Raw genomic sequence first — 27829 nt, 5'->3', positions numbered from 1 at the left:
GTCTGTCAGAATTGTCAGGTTGAATTGTTGTATGGTGTCCTGTAATGTCTGGCCCTTTTTTGTGGGCCTTGCATATCCCCAGGCGCGGTGTGATGCATTGAAATCCCCCGGGATGGCTAATGGATGACCATGGCATGTGTGGAGGGCTTGTTGGAGGAGCTGTGTAAGGTAACGGGAATTTCGGGGCGCAATGTAGGCATTCAGTATGTATAGCTTCCGCTTACAGTAACGAGAGGTTCCACTAGGTATGCTCGACGTTCCGATTGGAACACTCGTAGAGTGGGGCAACGCTAACTGAACACAACAACTTTTTGTCGGTATGACATTTTATACTAAGCTAAAAATAAAAATAAACTTTTTTATTGTCTAATATTTCCCCGCCTGTGCGCAGGCAACTTAAACGTGTACGGAAAAACAAACTCGTCACTAAAACATATTCTTTGTTAATATTCGTGACATCTTTCTTTTTCCCGAAATGTACTTCTGGTCTCATAAGCAAGCCCCGACTGCCACCGCCAAGTTGCTCATCTCGAGGCAGGGACTGTTAAGAAGCAGCCATCGCAAACAACCCGCTCACTCTCTCGAGCCCAGGGCCCTTCGCTAGCATAGCCTCGAACCTAGCTACGCTCTAGATTAGCCCTTCGGTGATCAGGCTGATTGCCCTGCCAGCCGACTCTCGAAACTGGCCATGCTCGAACGCACGACAGTGGAGGGCCACCAGCCTTTATTTCCTTACCGACTTTTAGTCATCCAGGTTTTGCTCTCTTCCACGTACTTCCCGAGAGCAGCACTCACTGTCTCGTTTACATCAAGGCAATAAAGAAAGTGACGCGAAAAGGAAATTTCACGCAAGCACTGGAAGAGAAAAGTCGCTGCAATCGATCCACTCGTCTGGGTACCCGGACTGCTCTGCGAAGACACGGAAAGCGTTTAACGCAGACAGCAGAACACGGCGACATCGCAAGAGCACGGGGAAAGACCACGCCGTTTGGGAATAACACGCCGACCACACGGCAAAGCACAACATGCCCGGAGTTTGCGCGCTGTCCGGTGCAGATTACCGGTGTACAATCGAGGAAGCAGGAATGTTGTTTCTCGTTCTCCTCTTCCGATCGTGGGGCCCTGTTAGCTGCACATACCCAGAGTTTCGCAAGCACTGCGGAGTAGCTAATGATCGGGAAGCCTTTGGTCTGGGCGCATTCTTAGTTTCGTCCTTGCACTTTCTCGTCGGGTGGGAGTTCTCCTTCACCCTTCTTGATTTGGGCAACCTAGCGGTCCTCTCTCGAAGCGGCCATATTCGTTGCCGCAACGCATGAGCCTTCCCGTCTCTACTTATATACAGACCCACGAAAGACCGAAACCGACATGACGCTGCTCGCGAAAAAAAGGGTATGGGGGGTAAAAAGGGGTACGGGCTGCCTGTGTGGTGGGTCTGGTACAAGATATACATGCGAGCCGATGGCGTTAACGTGAGCCCGCGTCGCTTTCGGTCTTCTCAAGGACGATATTCTTGGTTGGGCTGCCCTACCGCGATAATTTTGGTCTGTCTGTCGGTAGTCTGTCTGTGACCCCATTCACCCACTTGGCAAGGAATGCTTTCACAAGAGGTATGTACTGGCGAAAACGTTTCAAACTACCAAAACCGCTGACATGGGTCAGTCATGCAGCGCCAAAGACCCCCCCACCTACACACACACACACAAGCACGCACACACGCGATTCCCAGCACCGGAGGCTGCGTTTAAGATTGAGGCGAAGTAGGCGAACACACCGGATTTTTGTGTTTCTTGAGGCACGTGAGGTTTTCGCCCTCACAAACCCGAAGCCTTAAACTACCTGTGTTAGTTTTTTCGGAGATGCACACCGTGGCTTCCAGGCCTGTCGGAAACGTGTCCCGGGATGATATATACGAGGGCCGGAAAGTAGGTATCAGTGGGTATCTGTAGGTATCTCGTTTCTTTGCGCATGATGTATACTTCTTTATTCGTGCTATCACGTGTGAAACCGACGCTTTCTATGCCTCGCTGATGGCGACCATTCCGCCACCTAAATTCACTGCAGAAAAGCCAAATTTACACAGGGAGTTTCACAAAACGATGACAATGTAAGTGAAGGCACATCAGGGGCATCAAGAAATGCACCCTTCCGTCTAACGACACAATGGCTGAACGCGAAGCTTTCTGGTGATGGATTCTTTGGTTGGCAAATCCCACAGTGCGAGTATGTGCTACTCTGAAGGTACGGACCACTTTTCTAGAATACTCACAGAAACTCTCGGGTGTGCACTCCGTAGGGCTAACGTTTTCGTTTGGGGTGTACGACGCGAATCGGCACCTGCATGTTGCTCTGAGTTCGCTTTGACCATGTCGAAATGGAGCAATTGGATAGACGCGCTCAAATCCACCGCCATTCGCCCCCGATGTTGCCCGTACTTTGTTTCCTGCTTTTAATGCTGTTCCAGCGACAAAGCCGTTTCCGTACCCCTATCGAGCATTGTGGACTTACCGCCAACTCATGATGCCATTTCTGGAATTCAGTTACTGTTCACAATGGCTGAATTCTTGGCCGCGGTCGATCAACCGCGGACGCGGACGGGCTGCTTCGGGCTATACGGCATTGCATATGAGGTATACCAAAACATTAACGACCAACCTCTCACGATGCTTCTGGACTCCGTAAATAAAGTGTGGTTATCTAATAAACTCCCTGAATCTTGGCTTCGGGCGGCTATTGTTCCGATCTCGAAGCCTCGGAAACCATCGCACGAACTTCGCAACTTGCGTCCAATCGCTTTGACATCTACGCTGTGCAAGCTGTTAGAGCGTATTCATATCGACAACAGGCGCTGAAAGACGTAGACTAAGAAAGAAATACACAGGACGACGCGCTTTCTTTCTTAGTCTACGTCTTTCCGCGCCTGTTGTCGATATGAATCAGCACCAACTCGCCCAACTTGCCATCCTGTTAGAGCGAATGCTTTCCACACGTCTTCAGTGGCGGCTTGACACTCTTCGATGGTATCACCCGACGCAAATCGGATTCAGGCCTCATCTTGGTACTGAACCCGCCGCAGTGGCGAAGTAGCTAAGGCGTTGTGCTGCTGAGCACGAGGACGCGGGTTCGAATCCCGGCCGCGGCGGCCGTTTTTCTGATGGAGGCGAAAAGCAAAGAAGCCCGTGTGTTCGAGATTTCGGCGCACGTTAAAGATCCCCAGGTGGTCAAAATTAATCCGGAGCCCTCCCCTACGGCGCGCCTCATCGCCTGCGTTGCGTCGGCGCGTTAAACCCTGCAATCAGTCAATCAATCTTGGTACTGAGGATGGCTTGGATTACCTATCTACAGTTTTTGTGGGAGGCTGTTTTCTCCATGTCAGGACTGCACTAGCTATGCACATATATGCAAGGTGTATGACAACGTTAGTGGCACTGCAATCTTATAGGTCGTAAGCTGTCCTCACCTCCTAGACAAAGTCTGTGACTTTAACTGAAGCTTTCTTCAACACCACTCTTTTTCCATACGCATCAACGGTGAAAGTTCCGGCTCCTTTACACCAGCACGCGGCGTACCACAGGGCTCTGCTTTGTCTCCGCTATTTTTTAACATTGTCTTCTCGCCGCTAGCTTGGAAACTTTTACTATCCAAGGCTTGTATTCGCTTATGTACGCGGATGACATTACTGTATGGACACTCCGCCCGCACCTGCCACGTCAAGCCGAGTGCCTCTAGCAAGCCTCAACATGCTGCCAGATATGGTGTAAATATGCAGGCTTCACCCTTTCGCAAGAGAAGACTGCTGCACTCCCCGTCGCGAACGCTTGGGGCCGCCGATCCCTTGCATTATCTCCGGTCGCACTTCAGCTTAATGGGACGGCTGTTTTCATTGTTGGACACCTTCGGGTTCTGGGATTGGAGATATCGGCCTCAGGGTCAGCAGCTCAGTAGCTCCTATCCGCTCGACAGACAGTCGGACAAATTCTCTACCTTGTTGGCCGCATCTCCCAGAAGTCTGGCGGGGCTGCTGGACGATTGCTCGCCTCGTATTCCGCTCCGTACTACAGCCAAGGCTCGTGCACCAGGCACAGCTCCAGCACATGACGCAAGTGGACTGGGATCGGCTGGAAACGATTAAGAGAACCGCAATGCACAACCTTACTGGTCTCCTCCGCCTAACGCCATTTCCACAGCTCCAAGCTGAAACCCAGCTAAACACGCTAGATGAAATCATTCATCAGCGTCGTTCCACACTCCTGCTGAAACGTGGGCTGGTTCCAGACGAAGCAGCTCTCGGCGCGTACATGGGCAAGCCGGCTGATACGATGTCAGCTTTTTCCGCTGCGAGGACGCCCTGGCTGTACCATCAGGTGACGGACAACGAGCCTCTGACACGGCTACATGTCCGTACTTCTGACCTTCACCAGCCCCCAGATGCCGCACTTAATGTCCCTGACTGGGCGCCTGCGACGCAACCGCTAAATGTCCAGGTTTCAATGGACACCGGGCCATACGACATACTTAATCACCATGACCTTTACGTGTCCCTGTTACCCTACCATAAATCCAAGCTGCGCGTACGAGACACTCCGTGCGCTCCCTAGCCTCCTAGCAGAACTTACTGCCGTTCCGGATGGTGTGCAGGCGACTATAAAGTGAAGTCAAGTTGGTAATTTATACTGTCTCAACGGCAGCTATTCGGGATTTACATCGCGTTGCGCATTTTACAAGCCTGGCCACATGCATTCACGCGATTGTGGACACTTAATCCCTTGTCCATGCCCTGTCCGCGGTTTCTGGATTCACTGGGACATGCTTCCTGCCCACACAGCGGCGGATCGCGCCTGCCCCAGAGACCTCCCACAGCCACTACCACTTCTTCCCGTATCCACCATAGAAGAACTGCTGGCGGAAAAGGAAACCCTTCGCCGCGCCACGCGTGCACTACTTCCACCGCGTGAAACTGGCCTACCCAATGGGCTCGCTCGCTGGGAGGAGGACGTGCTGTGGAGGCTTCGAGTTGAGGTGGCGTTATCCCCAGCAGTTACCCACGCTTGGCCTGCCAGCTCTCACGCGACGTTTGCGAACACCTGCCACTTCTGTGTGCTTCCTGCTTCAGGAGCTACGTTGAACACCTGCTGCGGACTTGCCCAGGTCTTAGAGACGCCCGAACAAAACACCTCCGAAGCACAGGGCTCCATCCTGGGAGACCCACAGATCGTAAGCGCTGGATATGGGGGCCCAAGCACGGGTATTTTCTTGGATTTCTGCGCGAAACGGGTAAAGTGTTGTACCTGTGAAAACTTTTTCCTGTGCCGTAGTGCAGTCTCTCGCAAAAAAATTCTCTAGAAGTTGGAACACCGTCACCAGGTCCAAACCCTTCGCATACTCTTTTTGAAGTTTTGGGTCAAAATATTTTTTTCAACGCGTATTTTTTCTATTTGCAATCGCCGAGATCAATCAGCCACGTCTTTTATTAGACGCTGCAAAATACCATTTTTGTATCGACATTATTCTTCAAATATGCCCAATGGTTTCATTTTTTCTTAGAAATGTTGGCCAACATGAGTGCGTTTTCAGGTTTGGTTTGTTTCTCAAAAGCTTTACCTACATAAACTTCTCCAATAATTTGTTTCCAATTCTTTTCCAAATATTCTCCCATACTTTTCGCTCGGTGTCGCAATCGATGTGCAGGCAGACATAGAGACAAACAGGCGTAAATTTTCCTATTCAAGTAACTTGATGAAGGCTATCATCTTTAAACATTGCTATCCGGTAGTCGGAAGAGAACAAATGTCGCTCGCGTTATGAAGCCGACGTCTGTACGATTGCGCCAATCCGACGCGGTCGCAGCAGCTTAGATTTTGGACTTTGACTCAGGTTGCATGGGAGAAAGCTTTCTGTTTTTGAGAAAGCTAGTTTTTGTTTTACTCTAATATCGTTGCAAATTTGTCAAAATCTGTTTCATTTGAAATGTTAGAAAAGTTTTAGGTTTAAGCAGATTGCTTTGGATACATATAACCAATGCAACATACTGTCTTCCTTCGGTTGGTTATTCCCGGGTTTTTCTCTGACATCCTCAACGTAGCCGTCTCATCCGCTTCCCTTCACCATCCGTGTTTACTTCCTGATGCATTACACACGTGATAATGGCGCGGTGATCTGTTCCTAACAAAACCGCTTTACCAAATGCCATTATCGCTCGCTATGATGCGAAGACTGATCGTTCGATTCATCTTCGTCAAAGCAACGTGCGCGAAATGATTTATTTATATCTTGCAGCTTTCACAGCTTTTGTCCAGTGATCATTTTTTATTAGGTGCCACTGCGTTCCCCTGCTAATGGCAGCCAGTGTCCCAGGAAGCTTTCAGAGGCAGGAACGTCGATTTCACCGTCGCTTTGACTCGTCTCCATACGCGCGTCCTTTGATACATTTTCGTAAACACACGTGGCCGCCTTCGTCACCGCCGCGGCGCCCGCCTGTCAGGCGTCCGTGCGATTCAAGGTGCGAAACGGCCTGGAAGGCAGCCCTCTCCCGTGGTCTCACGTCACGTGTGCAGATACTCTGGTATCGAGTCTTAAGCTGCGGTATTGATCGGCCGTAAGGTTGTATGCCTCACCGCCAGAAGCTGATATATAGTCCGGTTGGTATATGGCATGTATTAGTTTTCGCGCAGGCACATGTTTGGATCTGTTTCAATTGGCAGATTCCTGCGCCAACGCTCCACTAGGGTACTCTTTCATAAGTCAATAGACATAAAATCGCGTTTGGTGTGCCCCGTGTTTTTCGAGGGGGACGCTGTGTTACGAGGTGCATGAATGATAAGCGGGATCCTGAAAGACGACGGCAGAATTAAGGAAGAGGGCAGTAGTGAATGAAAAGTGGAAGGATGAAGCACTTAATTAATATACGAAAAATACGAACTAGATTTTGAGGGACTATAGGGAGACATAAATAAAACGAAAGAGAAGGATTTGATAGAAGGACGTATCAAAAATGGTGCGGAAGAGACAGAGGTTGAGCCCGTGAGCAAGGTGCAAAACAAGTCACACAGACAGTGGACACCTTATGTATTCCTACTCATAGTTGATACTCTTTAGCAATCCATTCCCTCCACCCAGTTAGAAGTCGTTCGCGCTGAATTTACGAATGCAGCTTTACGATAACATCGAACCCATTGTACATCAAGCTGCCGGTACCTGTTAACGTCGGGAGACCGTAAATCGTAATTTCAGGCCTAATGTCAAGAAAATAACTAGAAAGCGTTGGCCAGTACATCTCAGAGGGTATGCACTGCTCTTTGGCAATATAACACTATGTGAATTTTTGCTCGTATACGGACGCCAAAAAAGCTGCGATAGCATACAGACCATCAGCTACACTTCAAAATACATGTGCTTGGATTTTACAAATAACATTTAAATAACCTGCTGTGCTGTCAGAACACGGCTAAATGCTATCATGACGCACGACTCCGCGGATCATGCGGTTCTTGATGAGCAGCAAGGAAATATTGCTGCACCGAAGTATTATTCCGTTATAATCTTTCACCGGGATCTGAAGTTCAGTGGGTCACGAACTAGTTATTCGCTCGTTTCTCATTTTTGAGACTCCCTCCCACACGTTGGTTATTTTGCGACAGAAAAGGCATGGGTGCGCACAAGGGCAATGAGCAACAAACTGTAATCAGAGCTCCCTGCGTGAGGTTCCGTGAGGAAAACCGTTCGCATCACCCGCTGATATATGTGATACTCGGTACAGGCCGGAACTTTTGCGAGAGGTTTTAAAGATGTCGAATAACAAGAATGAGGAAAATCCGCCAGGTGTACTCTATCATCTTCGTCGCCCTTCCCTTCACCATACCCCCTCATCGGCAATGATGGCGAAACGTACGCCTCCGCGTTTTAATACTCCGGATCAATGCTTCAAAGTTCAAAAAGAATTCGTTTTCATTTCTCACGATTTTATTCCTGAATACTCGAATCTGGCTCCCTTGTCGGCACGCTAAGAGTGTATGCTTTCTCTTTGGCGAGGGAAGACGTGATTACTCTACGGAGGAACGAACTATGAGGGAGTAATGTCCCGGGTCTCTTACCGTCTCCTCTCTTCCCCTCCCCCTGCTCTCTGCTGTCGCATCGCTTTCATTTTCGGACGACACCGGTACATTAAGCGTGCCGACATACTTTCTGTTGAACGTAAAAAAGAAGCGTACAGCCAAAAGAACTCATCGCATGCCGCTGTGTGTGCCAAAATGTCGGTCCTTCATCCTTGAGATGTTGTGTGATTGCATGCGTGTGCATTTAATCGGGCTTAATTTTTTGTACCTGGTCACAGAAAGCAATAATTTTCATCGCTTAGAGAATGTGTTCCTAGTTCATTAAAGTGATTGAATAAGAGATATAAATAATTCAGACAAACAAAACGTGATATTTTGAGAGACATTGTGCTCTGGTAACTCTACTTTTCGCATTACGTTTAATAGAGAAGCGATGATGCAAAAGAAGGCTTACTTTTGCACGTGCTTGAGCAGATTTCCTTTCCTTGATTATAATGGGGAGCGAATAGGAATATGTTTTGCCTGGCATGCCAAGAAAACCTTTGCCATGCGTTTACAACACATTGCGGGGAGAAATCAGGTAATTATAGTTTTATTGATTTTCATTGATTGTAGGGTTTAACGCGCCGATGCAATGCAGGCGATGAGGCGCGCCGTTGTTGAGAGCTCCGGAATAATTTTGACCACCTGGGGATCTTTAACGTGCGCCGAAATGTCCTACACACGGGCGTTTTTTTTAAATGCAGATCATTTCAGTAACTCACGATGTCACCCGCTTTGACGTCCGTCGTAGTCCGCACCGTCGTTGTCCGCACCCCTCCCCCTACACTATTAAAAAAAAATACTATCCGGCGCCTGGTTTCGATCCCTCGACCCTGCGGGCGGAACGCAATGCACATGGTGCTCTACCCACTGCGCCACAAAGCCGACACAGAGTGGGACGCTACTAACGCGCCTTATATCGTTGACTCATTCAAACTACGTCAAGAATTACTGCTGACGAGCGCTCTCTCGTCAGCAGTTGCCACAAGTGCAACAACATTAACGTAACGCAAACTACTTAACGTCGTGCGCCCCCGGAAATGTTCCGCGCCGCGGCCGTGGAGAGAAGGCGGCCGGCCGCGACTCTCGCCACCGCGGCGCTGCGGTTGCGAGTTGCGCTAGGAAAGCGAGCGTCGTCTTCTAGCGGGGAGCGGAACGCGTTCCGCTCAGCATCTCCGGTCTTCGCCACGTCTGGTTGCACACTTTTTTTTTTTACTTTTCGCCTCCATCAGAAAAGGATATTATAGTTTAAAGCAACGCATCGTATAGCAAGATAGTTACTCAATATTCGAACACCATCACCATAGCATCTGCTCTACCGAATTTGTTTCGTTGTTCTTCATAAAATCACGAAGTGCATGCAGAAATGGGCGCAGGGCGGCACTCAGGACAGAGACTGGCTGATTGTACGTACCGAACTTTGAAATAGTGGTGGTGGTGTACGTTTTTTACTAAAACAAAACAGGCCAAGCAACCCAGTCTGGAGAGCTGCCAGGAGCGGTAAAAAACAAACATCCCTGGGCACAAGTGAGGCTAAACTGGATAAGCGCATCCAAACGAGAACTAATGCGTCACAGATGAACCATTCCTCCTCACCAAATGACCGACGCGACCTGGTGCACCATACGGCCGTAGATTAGCCCAATTTTGAATGTTTAGTACCTCTGCGTATTCGTTTGCTTCCTGCTGTTGTTTGTGCTATTTTGATTTTGAGTGTCTTGTTTTCTTCGCCGTTTCAATCGTTACATAGTTGAGCTCCTGCGGGAAAACCACGAATTTAACAACCGTATGTCAAGTGCTGGGCTCTCTTTCGTTCTCGCGATATTCCTCGTGTGCGTTTTATACGTCCGCCGTTAGTTGCATCGGCCGCGGACTGTGCAAACAGCCGCTAAACGCGCCGCACACTCTGAAACTGTTCGCGTAGAAAGTGTTATCGTTTTCAAACAGTGCACAGGAATAACGTGATCTTCTCCGTGTTGCTGGTTACGCGTTGTAACGGTATTTGACATTCAGATTTGCGTTAGCGGTAATGGTTTCTCCAAAATCATCTTCATAACATTCAAACATGATAATATGTTGATACTACAATAGCGGTATCCTATAGCAGTTCCGTACGTGATAGGCTCAATTGGCTTTCTCTGTTATATTTCCCTGTTTCAATTTGCTTTCTCTGTTATGAGCACTGTTTTTGTGTCCCACGTGCTAATCGTTTATATAAGGTACATGAAACCTTAAAACAACATGCGATGACATCGTCAGAGACAGCGTCTTTATATCCAGGAAACATATATCGCCCATTTCACCCCCTTCCCCAGCTTACAGTATGGACATTCAGACTACACCTCAGTATTACAAACAAGAGAATCGCTTCAGTCAAACCTGGGGAGCAGAGTGGCGATGTGAAACTAGATCATTTCGGTGCAATGCCCGCTCCCTTCAAAGTATGAGATATTCATCTCTCTGCGCACTGCACAAGTGGTAAGGCCTTTATTTGCTTGCTAACAAATACATCGGTGTCAAGACTTTCTCGCCCACTCCTGCGCCAGAAAGCCTCCTTTCCCACCCGAGATACACGCCGCGGGGAAGAAAAAGAAAGGGGAGAATAGAAATGAACGCTCTCGACCTCACGCGCTGATCTTTCTCGTCGACCTACGCACGTAGTATTCCCTGGAACCGCGAAATAACGGGGTCATCCCTCTCTGCTTCCGTATTTATGATGTGACCGCCCGTTTTGTCCTCGTCATGGGCCGATACGGAGCAACGTACAGAACTTGTTGATCCCCGTTAGCTTCCCGAAGGGCGGAAAAAATAAAAGGACTGTTGGTGCGAAGGTGGTGGTCTCTGTTATCAACACCCAGTGTCCGGAGTATTCTGTTCACCCTAAAGAATACACATGACGGGTAGAGCAAGTTGTTTGACATGCATTTCACGACTAGCACGCACGCCCGAAGCAACGCGGTTGCAGTCGTCGCGATCTTTACTGACGGCCTTCGAAATGCGAACGTGCGCATGCCCGCGTCTGCGGATCTTTCTCCTCACCCTGACGAAATTCGCCGGTAGCACAAGCGAGTGGATAGGGGAGCTTGTTTCAACGACGGCCCAACATAGTAATTATTGATAGGAACTGTTTGTATAACGCAGAAGAAGTTGTAAAGCAAGTGTCGACACGCTGCGCTCCCCAGCTGAAACCGATTCAATCGGAAAGGCTGCCCCACGCACAGGGGTTACTGCGCGTTGGTGCGCAATTTAGACGCGACAGGCTTCACTATTCCCAACTCAAGTTTGCCGCGTATTCTGGCAACAGTGCGTACAACAACCAATATTGTCGGCGCACGAGGTTGGCTGCATAACGTTCCGTCCTCCCCGGGAGGAGACGTTTTGTTTCAGCGTCTTATCGCGGTGTTTCATCAAGACAGAGTGCAATAAGGCTATAGCTAAAATGTACTCTGACTCTGTGGAACAGCGATTCACTTTGGGCGGATTCAAGGTACCACAGCGCCGAAATTGTTGTTCGGTGTGTGCAGACGACGCCAGGGAAGCTGCAGGACCATATGGCATTTTTAAGACGAAAGGCTTTTCTAGTGGGTCTGAGATTGGGCGAGAGACACCACTTGCGCAAGATCGCCATTTGAGAGGGGTAACCACGTTTGAGCGGCGCTCATGCACTGTATTAAGTAAATATGTGCCGTTTTGACAGTGCGCTATATGGATAACAACAGCCTGCAAAGGCATCTCGTTGCGGAAAAATTAATAACGAGTCAGTGAGAACGCAAACGGCACAATATAAGCCGTAAGGGCTGAAGGGTGAGAGAGGAGAAGGCGGTCATTTTACAGGGACGTTGTTTATGTATAGGGTTCCGTGGATTTACATGTGCCCAAGCAAAAACTCCAGAGGCTCCGCGTGACTTCGACACGCGGGATGTTCCATAGTGCGAGGCGTTAGTGCGTGCATTTGTGCGCTTGATTCGGTGTTTGCCTGCTGTTCCTTGGGTCCACACTTGCTTTAACTCGAAACGTTTAGCACAAATTTGCCGCTGCGCGACCGGCATCGGTCATATCTACGCTCCTATCGTCATCGTCACCCCTTGTTGTCGTCGTTCCAAGCGCATGCGCGCCTAGTTTCCTCTGCTTGCGTGTCGTAGAAAGCAAAATTTCTACGATAATTCCCAGGGCAGTGCTTTGCTTTCTGAGGCCAGAACAGGTTGCTTGCGAACTAGGAGCTTTGTGAGGAAGTATTCACAAAATCATGGGGTATGCGTGGTCTGCGGAAAAGAAACAGAAACTATGCGGAACATAGTGTTAGAATGCGATGATATCCACCGAAATCTACATGAGGGAAATATCCGGCTTCCAGAAGCCCTAGGATTTAAGGGTAGCACAGAGGAAATTAACTGCAAGGCTGTCGAGGTGACGAAAAGAAGTTTAGAATGCTGGTGGACGAAAAGCAGAGAGGGGAATATTGCCTACGACAATTACCACCTGTAACAGTAAAAAAAAAGTATTTTGTGCCTAATAAGCTTTTGTGCCTGCCCTAAGCAGCCCTATTATTAAACCAGGAGTATAAAACATAGGTATATTAGTCCTTTTTGGTAAAATGACATGTCATGACCCCGCTACAAAGCGGAAACCAATAGCAATCATCATCATCATCATCATCATCATCATCGACTTTCAGCCGGTTGGCGTACACGTCAAAGCCGCACAGGTGTCTAGTGTCATCTGGCTCCTCAGGGTTGCGGTTGTCGTCCACGGGAATGTATGTAATTTCTAGGCAAGATTTTTATGTGTGCGTATCTTTAGCCACGACGGCCACCGATCAAACAATAAATAGCTTTCAACATTTTTTCGGAATTCTGTGCCACATCTGTGTAAAGAGCTGAAAAGCTTCGCTGGATATCTACATTTGCTGAGTAGCGTGGCTCGCAATTTTTAACAGAAGAGCTGTTTGAGCTCTCGGTGGATGGTCCAGGAACCGGGCGTAAGGATAATGAGCCCGCTACAGAAAACAGTAAATTAGAAACTCAAGCATTTGAATGAAGAAAGAGCGTATAATCCCAAGCGACAATTGGTAGACAGTTTATAAGCAGAGGTTGGAACAAATGAATAAGCTTTTTGAACAGGAAAAGAATAAAAGATGACAGGGCAGCTAGGCGTCTAGTGTCAGATACGTATCCAGATTGCGTATTTCCAAACGCTTCGCTGCACAAAACCCCACGTGACATGTGTCTTCGCACGATACAAACGTTAATTACACGTGGTCATAGGTTGCGCCCCAACCCGAACCCACCTAAAACATACCAAAGTACTATTTACAACAAAAATAACATGAAGAATGGAGAGATTCCGCAATAAAAAAAGAGTTGAGTTCAGTAAAAATATTGCAATAGCAAAAGTAGACCGCCTGAAGTTCGAAGCCAGGCCGTCAGCGCCAGTACCAAGACCTCTAACTCGAGGCCACAGTGCCGGAACGGCGGAATCCATTTATCAGGTGCTCAGTAGAATATAACGCGCAGTGACATCACGCATGTCACGTCGGGCGCTGTGCAGCGAAGCGCTTGGAAACACTCATCCAGTCTTGCGCGTGGGCTTGCCCCACGTGAGGGGCTTACAAAAGGGAAAAAAATACTATGCGCACGTGCCAGTCACTGTTTGAGCAAACAGCGTCGCCGACTAAACGAATGTCATCTGCTCCTGACGTCGCTCGCTCCGCGTTGCCAGGGGCGACCACCTGCGTTCATAAAACTCGGACAGCCACGGCGGCGAAGGAAACACTCCCACCAGATCCGAGCGCCGCAGGAAGAGGCGGCTTATCAGGAAACACGCCGCACTGCCTTGCGAGAATTCAATCGCCCAGAAGAAAAAATCGCAGGCTATCTCCACCAACGTGAAATCTGAGGAAGGGCGAAGCATGCAGTGCTCGCCGGCGTTTCCCACAGCCAAATCGCTGCTAACGGGCAATGAGAGACAAAGAAGATTTTGTTTCAACTATATGCGTATGTACTACATTTATTATATACAATCCGCAATCGCGCAGCTCATCGCAGTCAATATGCATAATATATTTCTTGAGTTCTCCTCCCTCGTCTTAATGCTCCTGGTGTTGTTGAGGCTCCTGCGCAACCAAGTCGTAGATCGTGCCGAGTTCAGGTAGAGGTATACAGCTTTGGTGTGAAGTCTCGTGTCTTTTAAGCACGAAGCGTTCTAGCGCGAGGCGTTGGAAAACGGGTGTCCCGGTGTGTTCTTTTAGTACGCGTTTTTGCCCACGGAGATGAAACCTTCCAGTGCGAGGCGTTGAAAAACGAGTGTCCCGGTGTTTTAGTACTGTGGCTACACGAGAAAACGACAGGACATGCTGACGGCCCTAGCCCCCAAGGTGCTTCGCCCCTAACGTGAAGACGGAAAAAGAAAAACATCCCCCTCGCGAGGGGCACGGTCAAATGCAGAGCATTTTCGGGGGGCGCACATACCCGATTTTATCTGGTTCGAAAGAAACTGACAGCGAGAGCGAACGCCGAGAACCGCCCCATCACGGCACGACCGCGCCACGACCACGTCACGACTACGTCACGATCACGCCACAACTGTTGTTGCTCCCTCGCCAAACTACGACGCATGCGCGCCCCACCTGTTGCTGAACGCGATCCGAGCACGCAGAGAACACGCGAGGAGCAGCGGAGAGCAGGCGAGGAGGAGTGGGGGAGAGGGCGCACCTGGAACGGCTGTTGCGGACGCCGAGGCACGCCGACAACGCCGGGTGACATCGTGAGTTAAAGAAATGCTCTGCATTTAAAATAAGTGCACGCCTTCAACGGCGAGGGAGCGGTCGACGAAGAGTTTGCGGACGGCCGACGATGAAGTATAGGAAGACTAAAGTGGGCACTGTACAAATAAAGCTCTTATATTTATAGTACTTTACTTCGCTTTGGATTTGGTCTTCTGCTGACGAGTGCCATATATATACACGGGGTAAATGGTTCTGGGTGACTTATATAGCACTCGTCGAGTTTAGATTAGTTAGACGAACAAAACTATGGTGTGACATCAGGGTTGCATCATTGTGTAACTTCGGTTTGGTTTTTTTGTCATTGTTTTTTTTGCTCACTTTTTCGTCCTGTGTGATAGCGTGTTTGCTTCTTTGTAATAAAACGGCTGCACAGCTTATGATACGGGATCACCCGACAGATGAATGCGTGATCACTCAAGGAAGGCCAAATGCGGTGCAAATGTTCTTTTTATAAGCTGGTTTGTAAGTAACTTGGGCAGTTTTGGGTTTTGTGCAATTAGCCGTCGAGCCATGCAACACGTAGTGTTACGCCCAGAGATTTCCATATCTTCGAAACCTGAGAGAACCACACCGGAAACACTGCATGAAAAGCAAGGTAATGCTAACTGTGCACAGCATTGTGGAGCACTTAAGAAATCGTAGGCAGTCCTGAAAATAGTGCGGTGCCCCGAAATTCTAGACGTGTATACCAGCAAGACTAGGATGAAGAGCTTGGTCTACCGCCGCAGTGAAGCATTTAATTTCTGCGTGCTTGATATCTCTGTGAAGCTGTAATTATGAGGATGCAAAAAAGGCACAGAGAACGACACGAGTAAGAAACGGTAATAAACCTACCGCGCGCGTCTTATTTCGCCAGGAAGGGTGTAGGGCACACCCAGTGGAGCGCATTTCATCGTCACGCAAGGCTACGCTTTATTAATAATAAAAAAACAAATAATTCCTGTGAATGAGACATCAACATGCATGATGGGGTATTCAAACGAAATGTTTTATGCTGTGGAACGGCTTCAGCTTCTCAAGCAGGCGAAAGGCCGAAGGCATTCTATTATCCATCATCTGGTAAATATTTAATGGTGGCCGTGATTTCAGGTGGAACAGTTCCGTGAACTTAATAAGTATGTGCCAAAACAATTTTGTTAGTTTTGATTTCAGTACTCTTAGAGCTTACGAGTTGGTAAGAAAACTACGTTCTCTTCCTCCTCCTTCTCCATCTCCTCCTCCACATCATCATCATCATCATCATAAGCCTGTTTGTGTCCACTGCAGGACGAAATCCTCTCCCAAAGATTTCTAGCCACGCCTATAGCGTGCGAGTTGAGTCTATGCCTCCCCCCCCCCCCCCCCGAATTTTCCCAACTCATTTCAACTTTCAACTACGTTCAACGTTTTTTTCCTCTTACCTTCATTTCTATCTTTCAGAACAGACCAAGAAAATTTAACCACTTGTTTTAGAACACGCGGAATCTGAAAATAAAGCAAAAGGAGGGCGTAGAAGCGGCCCTTTTTGTGTACATACATATATGTGTTCCCCGCTCAAGAACCGGGTGATGGCAACTACCGCAAGAGAATGCTCGACGGTCACGAAACGTCTTGTGTCCTTCGATGTTTGGGTTCCTCCCCCTGGATGTCTCCCTCGACCTGCGCCTTGCGAGCCTTTTCGGACATTCCGCAGGCGCGCCACGTAGACACTCGCTGTTATCATCGCGTGTAGACGGCGCTAGGGGTATTAATATTTAAGCTCCCGGAGAGCCGCAATAGAGGAAAAAAAAGATAGATACCGAGGGAGCTCTTATCCGGTTTCGTGAGAAGCTTTTAAAGGCACGAGTGCGTGAGTGCGCAGCCGGGCCGTCTCTCCCGTCTTACTTTAATCCACGCGGCTTTGTTATGTGAATGAGCTTTTGGCAACGTTATAGCGGCTCACCGAGGGGACGGATATGAAAGTGCGAACGGTGGCGGCTAGTCTCTGAGAGGAAGGGGAAATGCATTACCCGAAGAAATGTTTGCAAGTCCCAGTTTTTTAATCTAGCTAGATAGCTTCTCAGACCAAGACCTGGTTCTTTGTGAAGGTGCTGAGAGAGAGAGAGAGAGAGAGAGAGAGAGAGAGAGAGAGAGAGAGAGAGAGAGAGAGAGAGAGAGAGAGAGAGAGAGAGAGAGAGAGAGACGTATAAAAATAGTGGTAAGATGCAATTCATATGACTTAACAAGACTTGTTGAGCTAGTTGGGTCATCAGTATTGGAGAGAATAAAAGGGGCGCTAAGCATATGAAGACAAAGTAGAAACACACACCACATACAGGCGCCTGCATTTGGTGTGCGTCTTTACTTCGTCTTCGTCTGCTTAGCGCCACTTTTATTCTTTCCAAGATTCAATTCGGTAGAAACATTTTCTCACTCCAAAATAAACTGAAGAAGTTGGAAAGAAACCACGCAAAAAAGCGCTGTAAATCACGCCAGTAATAAACGTAGCTCTCTATAGCAATATCACATTCACACATAATGGCACAGATTGTGCGTACCGCAGTATCCAGCAATGTTTTTCTGCACCCGCGGGAAGTTCTTACTACGCCCAAGGAACGTCAGACCTAGGCGCATCTGCCTGTGGACACTTACAAACTGCAACCCCTTTCGCCTTCCTAACGCACGCAGACGCAGGTGTGCGCTTAAAGGGGCCATGAAGACAAAATACAAGTTTGTTTTATTCGAAAGATTTCGTGTTCTATAGTGCCCCCAACGCTTGTCCGGAAGCAAACGATGCTTTATTTACTGCGAAATTAATAAATTTAAGCTAAAAATTTTGATCCTCGCGCCAAAACGTGGGTTTGAACGACGTTTGAAATGACATCATAAGAACAGGTCTTTCAGCTATACTTGGTGTGGAGCGGAGACTTGTTTACTGTTAGTCAACCTAGATGGCGCCACCACACCGTGCCAAGCCCTTTTCTACCTTTGTTTTGTTTGTGACCGTATTTAAGCCTGGCTTGTTTTTGTTCATGGAGAAAATAATCGTTCCTTGAAACATGGTGCTCGCTCGACAAATATGATCACGTAAGACACCGTCCCTTGCGTCAGTAGGCCACTGTCGTCTGAGACAAGCCCAAAACCCCGCAGTACTGTGCATCAAAACCAAGCATAGTGCCCGCAGCACCAACAGCAGTACGCATCGGTACCTCTATGTTTGCGTGTGCTTTCGTAGCTTCGACTGTTTGTCCCACCATTCTTACTGATATAAACAGAATGTGCCCTAAATTTAAGCGCAAATATCTCTTTCGGCAAGCTTATAAGCTCTGCCTAATTTGCGTTTGCTTTTGCCGGCCTCCGCCAATCGCAGAGCTGGCTGGTATGACATCATAGGTTCTGTTGCGGGAAATGAGCTAGTGAGTCGCATGGTCATTTCCTTTTTCCTAATTACATAGCTTATTTGAGCGAAGTTTACGTTAAAAGTGGTGTCAGCATGATTCTAGCGAGACAACCTTTTGAATGAACCAAACTTGCATTTTGTCTTCATGGCGCCTTTAAAACGTTTCTTTGTGAAAACATCTCAGCCTTACAGTACGTGTTTCGTCGGATTTGTGTTAAAGGGAAAGATTGCCACTATGTGTGTAGTTTCCATTTCTTTTTTTCTGCCGTTTAGTCACGATGTTGTGAATCTAAGCGTGTATGCGCGATCGAACAAGCGTATCAACGACCTTCCAGCGAGCAGCGGTGCAAAATGGAGCTGTGGCGTGCTTACAAAACATGGGGCTAAGTCGGAAGCAATCAGATCTGCTTCGAGTAGAGCAACGATTGCGAGCGCTTCTAGTTCAAGGACGTTTCGGCACCGGCGAGATCCACCCTTTCACCCACGCAAGGTATGTATGATACCGTGCGTGCTTCTAGTTTCTCAAATAGCCAAGCTTTCGTTTCCACTTCGATTCATTTTTTTCCCCAACTTATCTTCGGTTTGTCTCCTCGTCCTACTTGTGCAAACGGACAAGTATAAAACACTCCGGCGGGAATCGTCACCCTGCTCAGAGTGTGTGTTGGTGCGGCACGAGCGAAAGACGACCTCAGCCGATATGGTGAGCACTGCCATAGAACTGCTGACATCTGGGCTGGTTGGCCGAGATTACCTGTCTCAACGCGCCGCGCGTGTAAAAAATATCAAGTTAGAGAAATTGCATCTGGACGGGCTCTGAACGGAAATTCGCTTATCCTAACTAGGCTTTTTTTCTTTTGTTTGCGCTTCATTGGCCATTCTCCAGCGCTATTCCCACCGTCCAACAGGCCTTACATTCGCCCTTCCTCCTGAGTCTGGTAACTCGCCTTAGTAACGCCCATTTAATGTATAGGTAGCTTGGTATTTAGAGAACTACCCCATTATCTTATGATGATAACACCCTAAAAAAATATCAAAAATTTGAGACCCGCAAGTACCTACATACGTATGCGTCTAGAAGCACCCCATGATGACTGTCCGCTCTTTTACCAATGCGAAGGTGTGGGCTGAGCACCTGGTTTTCAGATCCGCTCATCAGAATCGATGTATTCCTCTTTTCTGCAAAGTTGGGAAGGTCCATCACTCTTCTCATTTCTGACAACCACTGATGAGTTGATTGCGAAGAATGAAGTGCTATGGTTCCTCCTAACTAGGCTGATAGTGCCGTGACCCGATCCTCACAAAGAGAAGCAGACGCCGTGTTTGTGCATTTGTGAATACACCTGTCATCAATTCTTCTAAACGGTTAATTGAATCTGAATTTCTTTTAAAGTTGGTCGGTTGTATCTACATAAGGAGTGAATGCTTCCCGGAACAATTCTTCCGAAGATTGTTCCCCTTCTGGGCGTAGCACGTTCAGAGCGTTGTTCAGAGCACTGGGATGTAAGGAGACGAGTGCAATGACTTATTTCGGGGCCGACACATCCTGCAATGAAGAGCTGGTTGCATTATATAACACCAGCCTCTCTACTCGTCGGAAGGTTTCCACATTATCGAGTCGTGGTATTCGTTCTGTTATTTTTTTTGTATAAGACGACTTTCTGTGCAAAGTTATTCCCTAGCCGCTGTACAAGGAGATGTACATGCGCGTTTCTTGGCAAGCGCTTAAGGTGGCTTGCGATATTTGTGATCAATTGGGGGGTTATATCTACCTCATGCCGATAAGTACGACATAAATGCGGTAATGATTGTAGGAGTATGCTGTACATCATGCCCATGAACAAATAAAATATTCTGCATGGCTGTGATTCTAAAAATGTAAACTTATTGCGCATGTATTTAACCAAAGTTTTAGCCCTGCCACATTGCGGACAGAACTGATTGACAACTCACCCTTGCAATAAAGAAGACCCGCAAAAGGAATTCCCTCACAGGAGAAACATGGTTTTTCAATGTCGTTGCTCCATGGGTGAAGAAAAATAACAACACACGAACGAACCACACTCTCATTCTCGATAGCTATTCTCGATAGCTATTCTTGCTCGAAATATTTAGTCCCTTAATTTTTGCGTCAAGCACGAAGCTGTACAGATTACTCTGTTAGCACCTCATAGAGAACCAAATGAATTAAATATGCCTAACACCCCACAAAACCAATCGCGAGAACTCACTGTCTTCTACACCCGCTATTCTAGCTCCGTGCGGTCATTGTCCTGGCCCTGGCCAGCAGAGCCTTCGCTGGTTTCCTTGGTGGTGGCCACGCAACCGCCGTCACTGGCCTCGCCCCTGCCAGCTATGCCGTCGCCGCCCCCGCCGTGACCACCTTTGCTCACGCGGCACCGGCTCTGGCACCGGTGGCCGTGGCGCCTGCCGTCACAAGGGTCACCGCCTATCACGCTGCTCCGGCCGTGGCTGCGTACCACGCTGCGCCCGCCGTAGCTACATATCACGCCGCTCCCGCAGTAACCGCTGTCCACGCCGCGCCAGCATTCGCCACAGTCGCCGCAGCTCCAGCCGTCACCTACCACCATGCCGCCCCCGCCGTGGCAGCCTACCAAGCACCAGCACCAGTGTTGGCCGCCGCTCCAGCGGTCGCGAAGGTGCACACGTTCCACGCTGCTCCAGCCGTCGCCTATGACGTCGCCCGACCTGTTGCGGCGGTGGCCCCAGCCCCGGCGTTCGTCGCTGCTCCGGCTCCCGTGGCCGCTGTATCTGTACCGGCCGTCACCAGGGTGGCGACCTACCACGCCGCCCCCGCTGTGACAACTGTGCATGCCGCCCCCGCTGTAGCCACCGTGCAGGCCGTCCCAGCCGTGGCCAATGTGGCCACCTACCATGCCGCTCCCGCCTTCACCACGGTCGCTGCTGCTGCCCCAGTGGTAGCCGCCCCCGCGCCGTCTGTCGCTGTAACTACGCGGGTGTCCGCCTACCATGCTTTCCCGGCCGCCGCCACTGTGGCAGCCGCACCGGCCGTTGCCACTGTGGCAGCCGCACCGGCGGTCGCCACTGTGGCAGCTGTCCCGGCCGTGGCTGCTGTCGCCCCGGCGTACGGCTACGGTGTTGCCCAACTCGGCTACGGAGTCGGTCACTATGGCCTGGGACACGGCCTTCTCCCGACCTACGGCCTCAACTACGGCTATGGCCTCGGTGCTGTCGACTACGCCGCTCTCCTGCGTAAAAAGAAATGTGAGCGATTAATGCCATTTTTAATGATGTAACGTTTGCAAACGACATAGCCTTGCTAAGTAAGTCTGCGGAACGCCTACAAAAATGCTTGAGGAACTACAATCAGAAAGAAAAGCCGTAGGACTAAAGATAAATATAATTAAATTAAAGTGAGGACTAATAAACAAGGCGAAAACGCCCTGTCCACTTTATTTATAACGAAACCCTAGGACAAGTAGAAGGGTATATCTATGCCGGACAAGTCGTCAGAGCTGACCCAAATCATTAGAAAGAAATTCGGCGAGGAATAGGTATGATCCGGAGTGCTTTCGGCAAACACTGCTACTTGTATAAAATGAGATACCTCTATTACTCAAAAGGGGATATAAAACCAATGCATTCTGCCGGTGATGACATATGGATCGGGAACGTCCGCCTTATTAAACGACTACAAAGCAAAATTAGATTGGCTCAACGGGCCATGGAACGAATAATGATTGAAGTAGCACTCAGGGACAGAAATCCTGGATAAGGTAGCAAACTGAAGTAGATGATACCATAAACAAATGGACTCGTGCTGGCCACGAAGCTAGACAAATCGACCACTGGTGGACCACCGGTGTAGCAGAGTTTATACCGAGAGTCAGGTCTAGAACAAGAAGAGCAATAACTCGATGGAGGGCGAAATAAATAAATTCAAGCCAAACGAATGAACTCGAGCAGCTCAGGACAGGAGTGGTTGGAGGTCAATGGGGGAGGACTTCGTCGTGCAGTGCACCTGAATAGGATGTTGATAAAGATGAGCAGTTACATAGGGGCAGTTCACATTGCACAGATATCTCTATTTGTTGCAATAAAATATGTCCATGGGCATTATTATTGGTGAGAATCTTGAAATGTAGAGGCGCACTGTGTGCCACAAAGGCGTGCAACTGACAGGAAGAACGAAAAAAGACGAGGTGAAGCAACAACAAGCCCCCGGCCAAGCTTTGCTCATTTTAATTATTGACGAAGGATGAAATCTCAGTAAGGCAGCAAATGACTTAAGCCAATTATACCCTCCAGGTGTTTGAAACAGTATTGCACTTTGGCAGCGCCAATTTTGGAAAAACACCCCTTACCGAACACATTCAAGACGGCAGTTTTACGCATGGCAACCTTTCTCTTTTCCTGCGGCTTTGAGCACGTAACCAAACTCAAATTATACCAAGTTTGGATTAATTAACAATACAAATTTCGATGTTCTTATTTTGCTATTAAAAAGGACCTTGCTTTGGCGGAGCACTATCGTCTCGGTAAGCACGAAAAAACAGCGGTCTGGTATCGGTGCCATAAAGCAATTACACATTTGACCACTGGACCACTGAAACTACTCGAGGTTCGTGCTTAATGCCTTCGTGCTTAATGCCTTTCTAGTGAATGGTTGGTTCAAACTGGAACTGTCGGAACATTTTAAATTTCTTGTGCCGCTCGAAACTGTGTATGTGCTACTCATCGAAGGTTACGGTCCTGTAAACCGGCTGTAAACCGCGCTTCAAGTCACGTAGTTTAAAGCTTATGCGGTGTCTCAACGCTATGGATTTTTTATTGCCATGCTTGGATTCATCTCATTCATTGCAATGGATGATTACCGTCGCTGCCGCAGCCGTTCCGGCCTCCTAGACCAGGAAGAGGCGACTTTTCGTGCTCCAAGTCACGTACCGTCTGGACTTATCGCAACCGTTGTGCCTACCATATTGCGAATACGGTTTCGCCTCCGCCACAGTCGCTACAAAACGAGGGGTACCTAAATTTTGGGCCGAGTGTTTTAAATCATCCCTCTATTTTGACGACAGTCCTAGAATGTAATAAATGAACATGGAACGTGTAACCTAGGGAAGCGAAATGGCACTCATCGCTACGTCTTATCAAGTCCCCAAAAGTTCATTATTACATTTTACCCATAGCCTCAGTGAAGGGGGTCTGTAATATTTACCTTGTGAGTGTAACCCACCGGGCACCGCCGATAGCTATAGCAAGGTAATAGAAAATTTACAATCACAGCTTTCACCTAAAGCAACTTTGTTTGCTTTTGAAATATCGCAAACCTTAATTCAGTGTGACCTGAATGTGATACCCAATTCGAGAATTTCGGACATTACCACATTCCATAGCATGAATAGGGGAATTCTTCGCTCACAATTCGTTCTTTGTTGGTACTAGTGGAGTTATTTGGGTCCTTTGTGTCTTACTCATCGTGGTTTCGTTTTCTCTGTGCAGGAGCAAAGCTACACGCTGGCCTGTCATCTTGCAGCCAAACTCGAGATGATCATGGTCTCTTTCATTTTTTCCAGCTGTACAGTACTAAAATAAAGGAATCTGTTATGCTCAACACACATTAGGTCGTCTTTTTTTCGTTTCTTGAGGGGCACCTAATTTTGACGAGTGAAGATATACCGTTAGATTACACCATCGCACAACCAAATATGCCACTCTCAGCAACAGTAGAGAGAGAGAGAGAGAGAGAGAGAGAGAGAGAGAGAGAGAGAGAGAGAGAGAGAGAGAGAGAGAGAGAGAGAGAGAGAGAGAGAGAGAGAGACGCATTTAATAGTCTTCGTGATCAGGAGGGTATTTAGATGTTTAATAAGGCAGGACAAGCCAGAAGAGTGGGAACAGGCGTTACCATGTCATTACACATTTCCTCAATGTAATTAGAGGTGACAAAGTGATAATGACCAAAGTGGATTTGCGGAGCTTGTTTTATAGTGCTTATAAAGCATTAGAAAGGTAGAGCCTGTTAATTTAATATAAATGTATCTGGTAACGCTTGTTACTGCACGCTTATGTAAATACATACATTTCAGCTACTCAACACCCCTAAACTGGCCACCTCACATAGTGCAGTCTTCGACGGAAATCGTTCTCGTCAGGTTGTGGGTTTATAACAAACTTGAAATCACTAACTGAATGTCCAGATGTTTTTGGCCTCCAGAACAACGACTCCCCGCTTATCACAGTTTTTAACTACTACTCGTCAAATGCACACTTTGGACGTTTCGGATCGCATACGGATCTTTCTTTGTTTGCAATGAGGCAATACAGGACGCCATCCTTCACTACTGCCTCACTACTGCACGTGGTAAAGCCTGTGTCACCGCCAAAAGACGGACGGTTTAGCGAAATCGACAATGTCACTAAGTCCACAGTTGGGGTATTTCCTACCACTTCTCCTAGGCGGCAGCACTGCGCCCATGTCCTGCACCCTCTTTCGACGCTGGCCCGGAGTTCGGTTGTTACATGGGCGTTAACTCGGTGCTCCCTCGGTTCCAAACAATACCATGGGCACTACCCCTTCGTGACGGGCTCGTTTACATAACAAAAATCGGAAGGAAATAGGATAAACAAATACAGGCGTTAATTATTTACTTCTAAATTTACACAACACCGTTCATTATCGAACAAGCCCCGAAAGACTTATTGGAGGGGTGACTTTTCAGCTAAAGCAATAAAAATGGGAAACCTTGTTTCACCTTTTATGTGTTGGTACTGAATGCACGAATAATTTCTCGATGAATTGTATTTGGGAGCATCCGTCTCCGACACCCGCGCACGCGCACGCGCACGCACACGCACACGCACACACACACACACACACACACACACACACACACACACACACACACACACACACACACACACACACACACACACACACACACACACACACACACACACGCACACGCACACGCACACGCACACGCACATGCACACACACACACGCACACACACGCATGTACACACACACACACGCACGCACACACACACACAGAGGCACACACGCACGCACGCACGCACCCACACACGCACACACACACACGCACGCAAATACACACACACGCACGCACACACGCACACACACGCATGTACACACACACACGCACGCACACACACACACACAGAGGCACACACGCACGCACGCACCCACACACGCACACACACACACACGCACGCACATACACACACACACGCACGCACACACGCACACACACACACGAGCTTTAGGTGATCGCTCAAAAATCGTTCGGAAGCTGTCATATAGTGAATTCTCGCGTGTTCTATCTCACGATTTAAGCAAGTGTTGCCGCAGACAAGTGCCTGCAGTCGGACAAAAGGGTGTCTCGAGCAGCGAAAAATGTCTGTTCTCGCCCTCAGAGACATAAAAGCTCCCGACTGCTAAAAATTGCTTTCTCCTGAGTTTGACCTGGGTACTTTCCCCAAATACCGGATACTGTCAACCGCTACCATGCCACCTAAGAGACGTTAATATACTGTAGTCTGAAGGCCCCCTGTGTCCGAGCATGCGAAATATACGTACGCTGGCGTGATTCCAGGCTGCTTGATCGAGCCATTCACGTAGGACGGTGACACGGCGTGCCGACCGAACTACCGATAATAAAGGCGGCACGCCGCCTATTTAAAGAGTGAGAAGAAAGTTTGCGCGAACGAACCTTCTCGAAAACAGGGGGAACCTCCAACAAAAAACTCCATGCAGGTGCGGCTTTGCACGCTGTCGGTTCACTTTTATAAAACGTGGCAACACCAGCAGTGAACGGACATGCTCGCGCTTGGAAAACTTCTTGTGCGGGGTTGGGATAAAAGCGCGTCGTACGGAATGCGAATGTGAGGCTGAAATGTCTTGAGCGAGTACTTCTCTAGCAATGAAAAAAATGCGTTATTAATAACTTCCGTAAATCGTCCCCATGGAAGTGATGATTGATGACTCAGCGGTTTACACAAAGTTTAAACGTCCGGTAACAATAAACAGCTAACTAAATAAAGCACTAGATAGCCGACCTTGTTTAAAGAGCGAATTAAAAATTGGCTGCGTATGTGGTCACTTTGCAAAAAATGTCATCGAAAGACGATAATCTTCTCCTGGCTCTACCACGTAGATGCCTCTCTTCTCTTTCCCGCTTACCTCTCACGCTCCCCGCCCCCTCTGCCACCCATCTCTTGTTTATCCTACGATAAACACGGTGGAGGGTTTCTCAAGTGAACTCCATTTCACAGCGTTCCGAGCCTTGCGTTATTGTTGTATTTCTTGGAATGCCGACACCGGTACTCGGGTTGGGCGCGAGCGCTCTTTGTATTTGTGGCTCAAAACAGTGTTTTCAATGCATATTTTTTATTTGCGCAAAGATTAACGAGACATGAATATTTTATTTAAAGAACACTGCGAATTTTAGTTATTTATTGAAGGTTCGCATGAAATATGCCTGATGTTTTATTTTTGCTGAAAACGGTTGGCATGTATGAAGTGCGTTTCCTTATTTTGTGGTTTGGAGAAGATTTGCCTATATAGACTACTTCTTCAAGTATGCGTTATAACGTTTCGCTCGACGACTGAATCACCTGACCTACAGAAGAGGCTACGCTGCGGCCTTTGCGTGCTTGTATAGGCGATACTCGATCAGTTGGAAGGTTAGCTCGAGGAAATATGTACACTGCTTTAACACAGTACAAAACTCATGAATACTTGGGTTTGAAGATACCTTCGACTACAGCTACAGATATCACTGACGCTCTCCGTGCATCGCTTCCAGAGGTCTCGGCAAACTGCACGAAACTTCGTTCGAGGTATGTTACATACTCTTCTTTTGGCATTTCTGTGAAAGACAAACATTTTGATTTAATTAATGACGCGAATGTGTAGCCATGGGTGCATCTTTCGGCCATTTTTTTGGTAAGCTGCAATCTAACAGAAGTGCTGATAACTCAGTTGATACATGATCTTCCTGGATAAGCATGACCATAACCCTTTATTACCAGAATGTCAGAGGAGTGCGGAGGAAGTCTCGTTATTTTTTGAAAATATGTTATCAAATAAATACGATGTGGTTTGTATTACTGAGACATGGTTAAACCATAACTTTAATCCAGCAGAATATTTTCCAAAAGAATACAATGTGTATAGAGCCGATCGTAACTACGATCTGGTTTCCGCACAATACGGAGGCGGTGCTCTTATTGCGGTAAAAGAGGTGCTGAATGCTGTCCGCCACAGGGATTTAGAAATATATTTCGGGAGTGTATGGGTTGAAATGCACACAAAGGATCACATGAAGGTTTTGGTTGAATCGTTTTATTACCCACCAAAATACGACTCCTGTACATTTCGTGAGCACGTCAGTGATCTTGGAAATGTTCTAAATGACCAAGATTGTCACATGATTATAGTTGGAGACTTTAATCTCCCAGGGCTAGAATAGAATTCTTTTGGAGGCGCTTTACATGCTTTTGATTCAAAAGAGGGCGCTATGTATGAGTTTGTTTTTTTACTAAACCTCACTCAGCACAATTTCATGGTAAATCTAGCTGGTAATGTACTTGAACTGG

The 27829-nt window shown here is 48.0% G+C and overlaps 1 protein-coding gene across 1 annotated transcript in view; it reads left to right on the top strand.

Annotated features, from left to right (window-relative positions):
* The first annotated feature begins 1650 nt into the window (after positions 1–1650).
* LOC144145009 (uncharacterized) overlaps positions 1651–27829 on the top strand; it is a 61113-nt gene continuing 34934 nt past the window's right edge. The window contains exons 1-4 of the mRNA XM_077676510.1: positions 1651–1654; positions 5111–5211; positions 20485–20966; positions 21021–21475. Coding sequence (XP_077532636.1) covers positions 1651–1654; positions 5111–5211; positions 20485–20966; positions 21021–21475 — 1042 coding nt within the window. The remainder of the gene's footprint in view (positions 1655–5110; positions 5212–20484; positions 20967–21020; positions 21476–27829) is intronic.

Source organism: Haemaphysalis longicornis, unplaced genomic scaffold (assembly GCF_048455015.1).
Source record: "Haemaphysalis longicornis isolate Haplotype H1 unplaced genomic scaffold, Haemaphysalis longicornis Haplotype H1 scaffold_7, whole genome shotgun sequence".
In the NCBI taxonomy this organism is placed as follows: Eukaryota; Metazoa; Arthropoda; class Arachnida; order Ixodida; family Ixodidae; genus Haemaphysalis; species Haemaphysalis longicornis.
The sequence above is the reverse complement of the archived record's forward strand: the minus strand, read 5'-3'. Positions and strand labels throughout refer to the sequence as shown.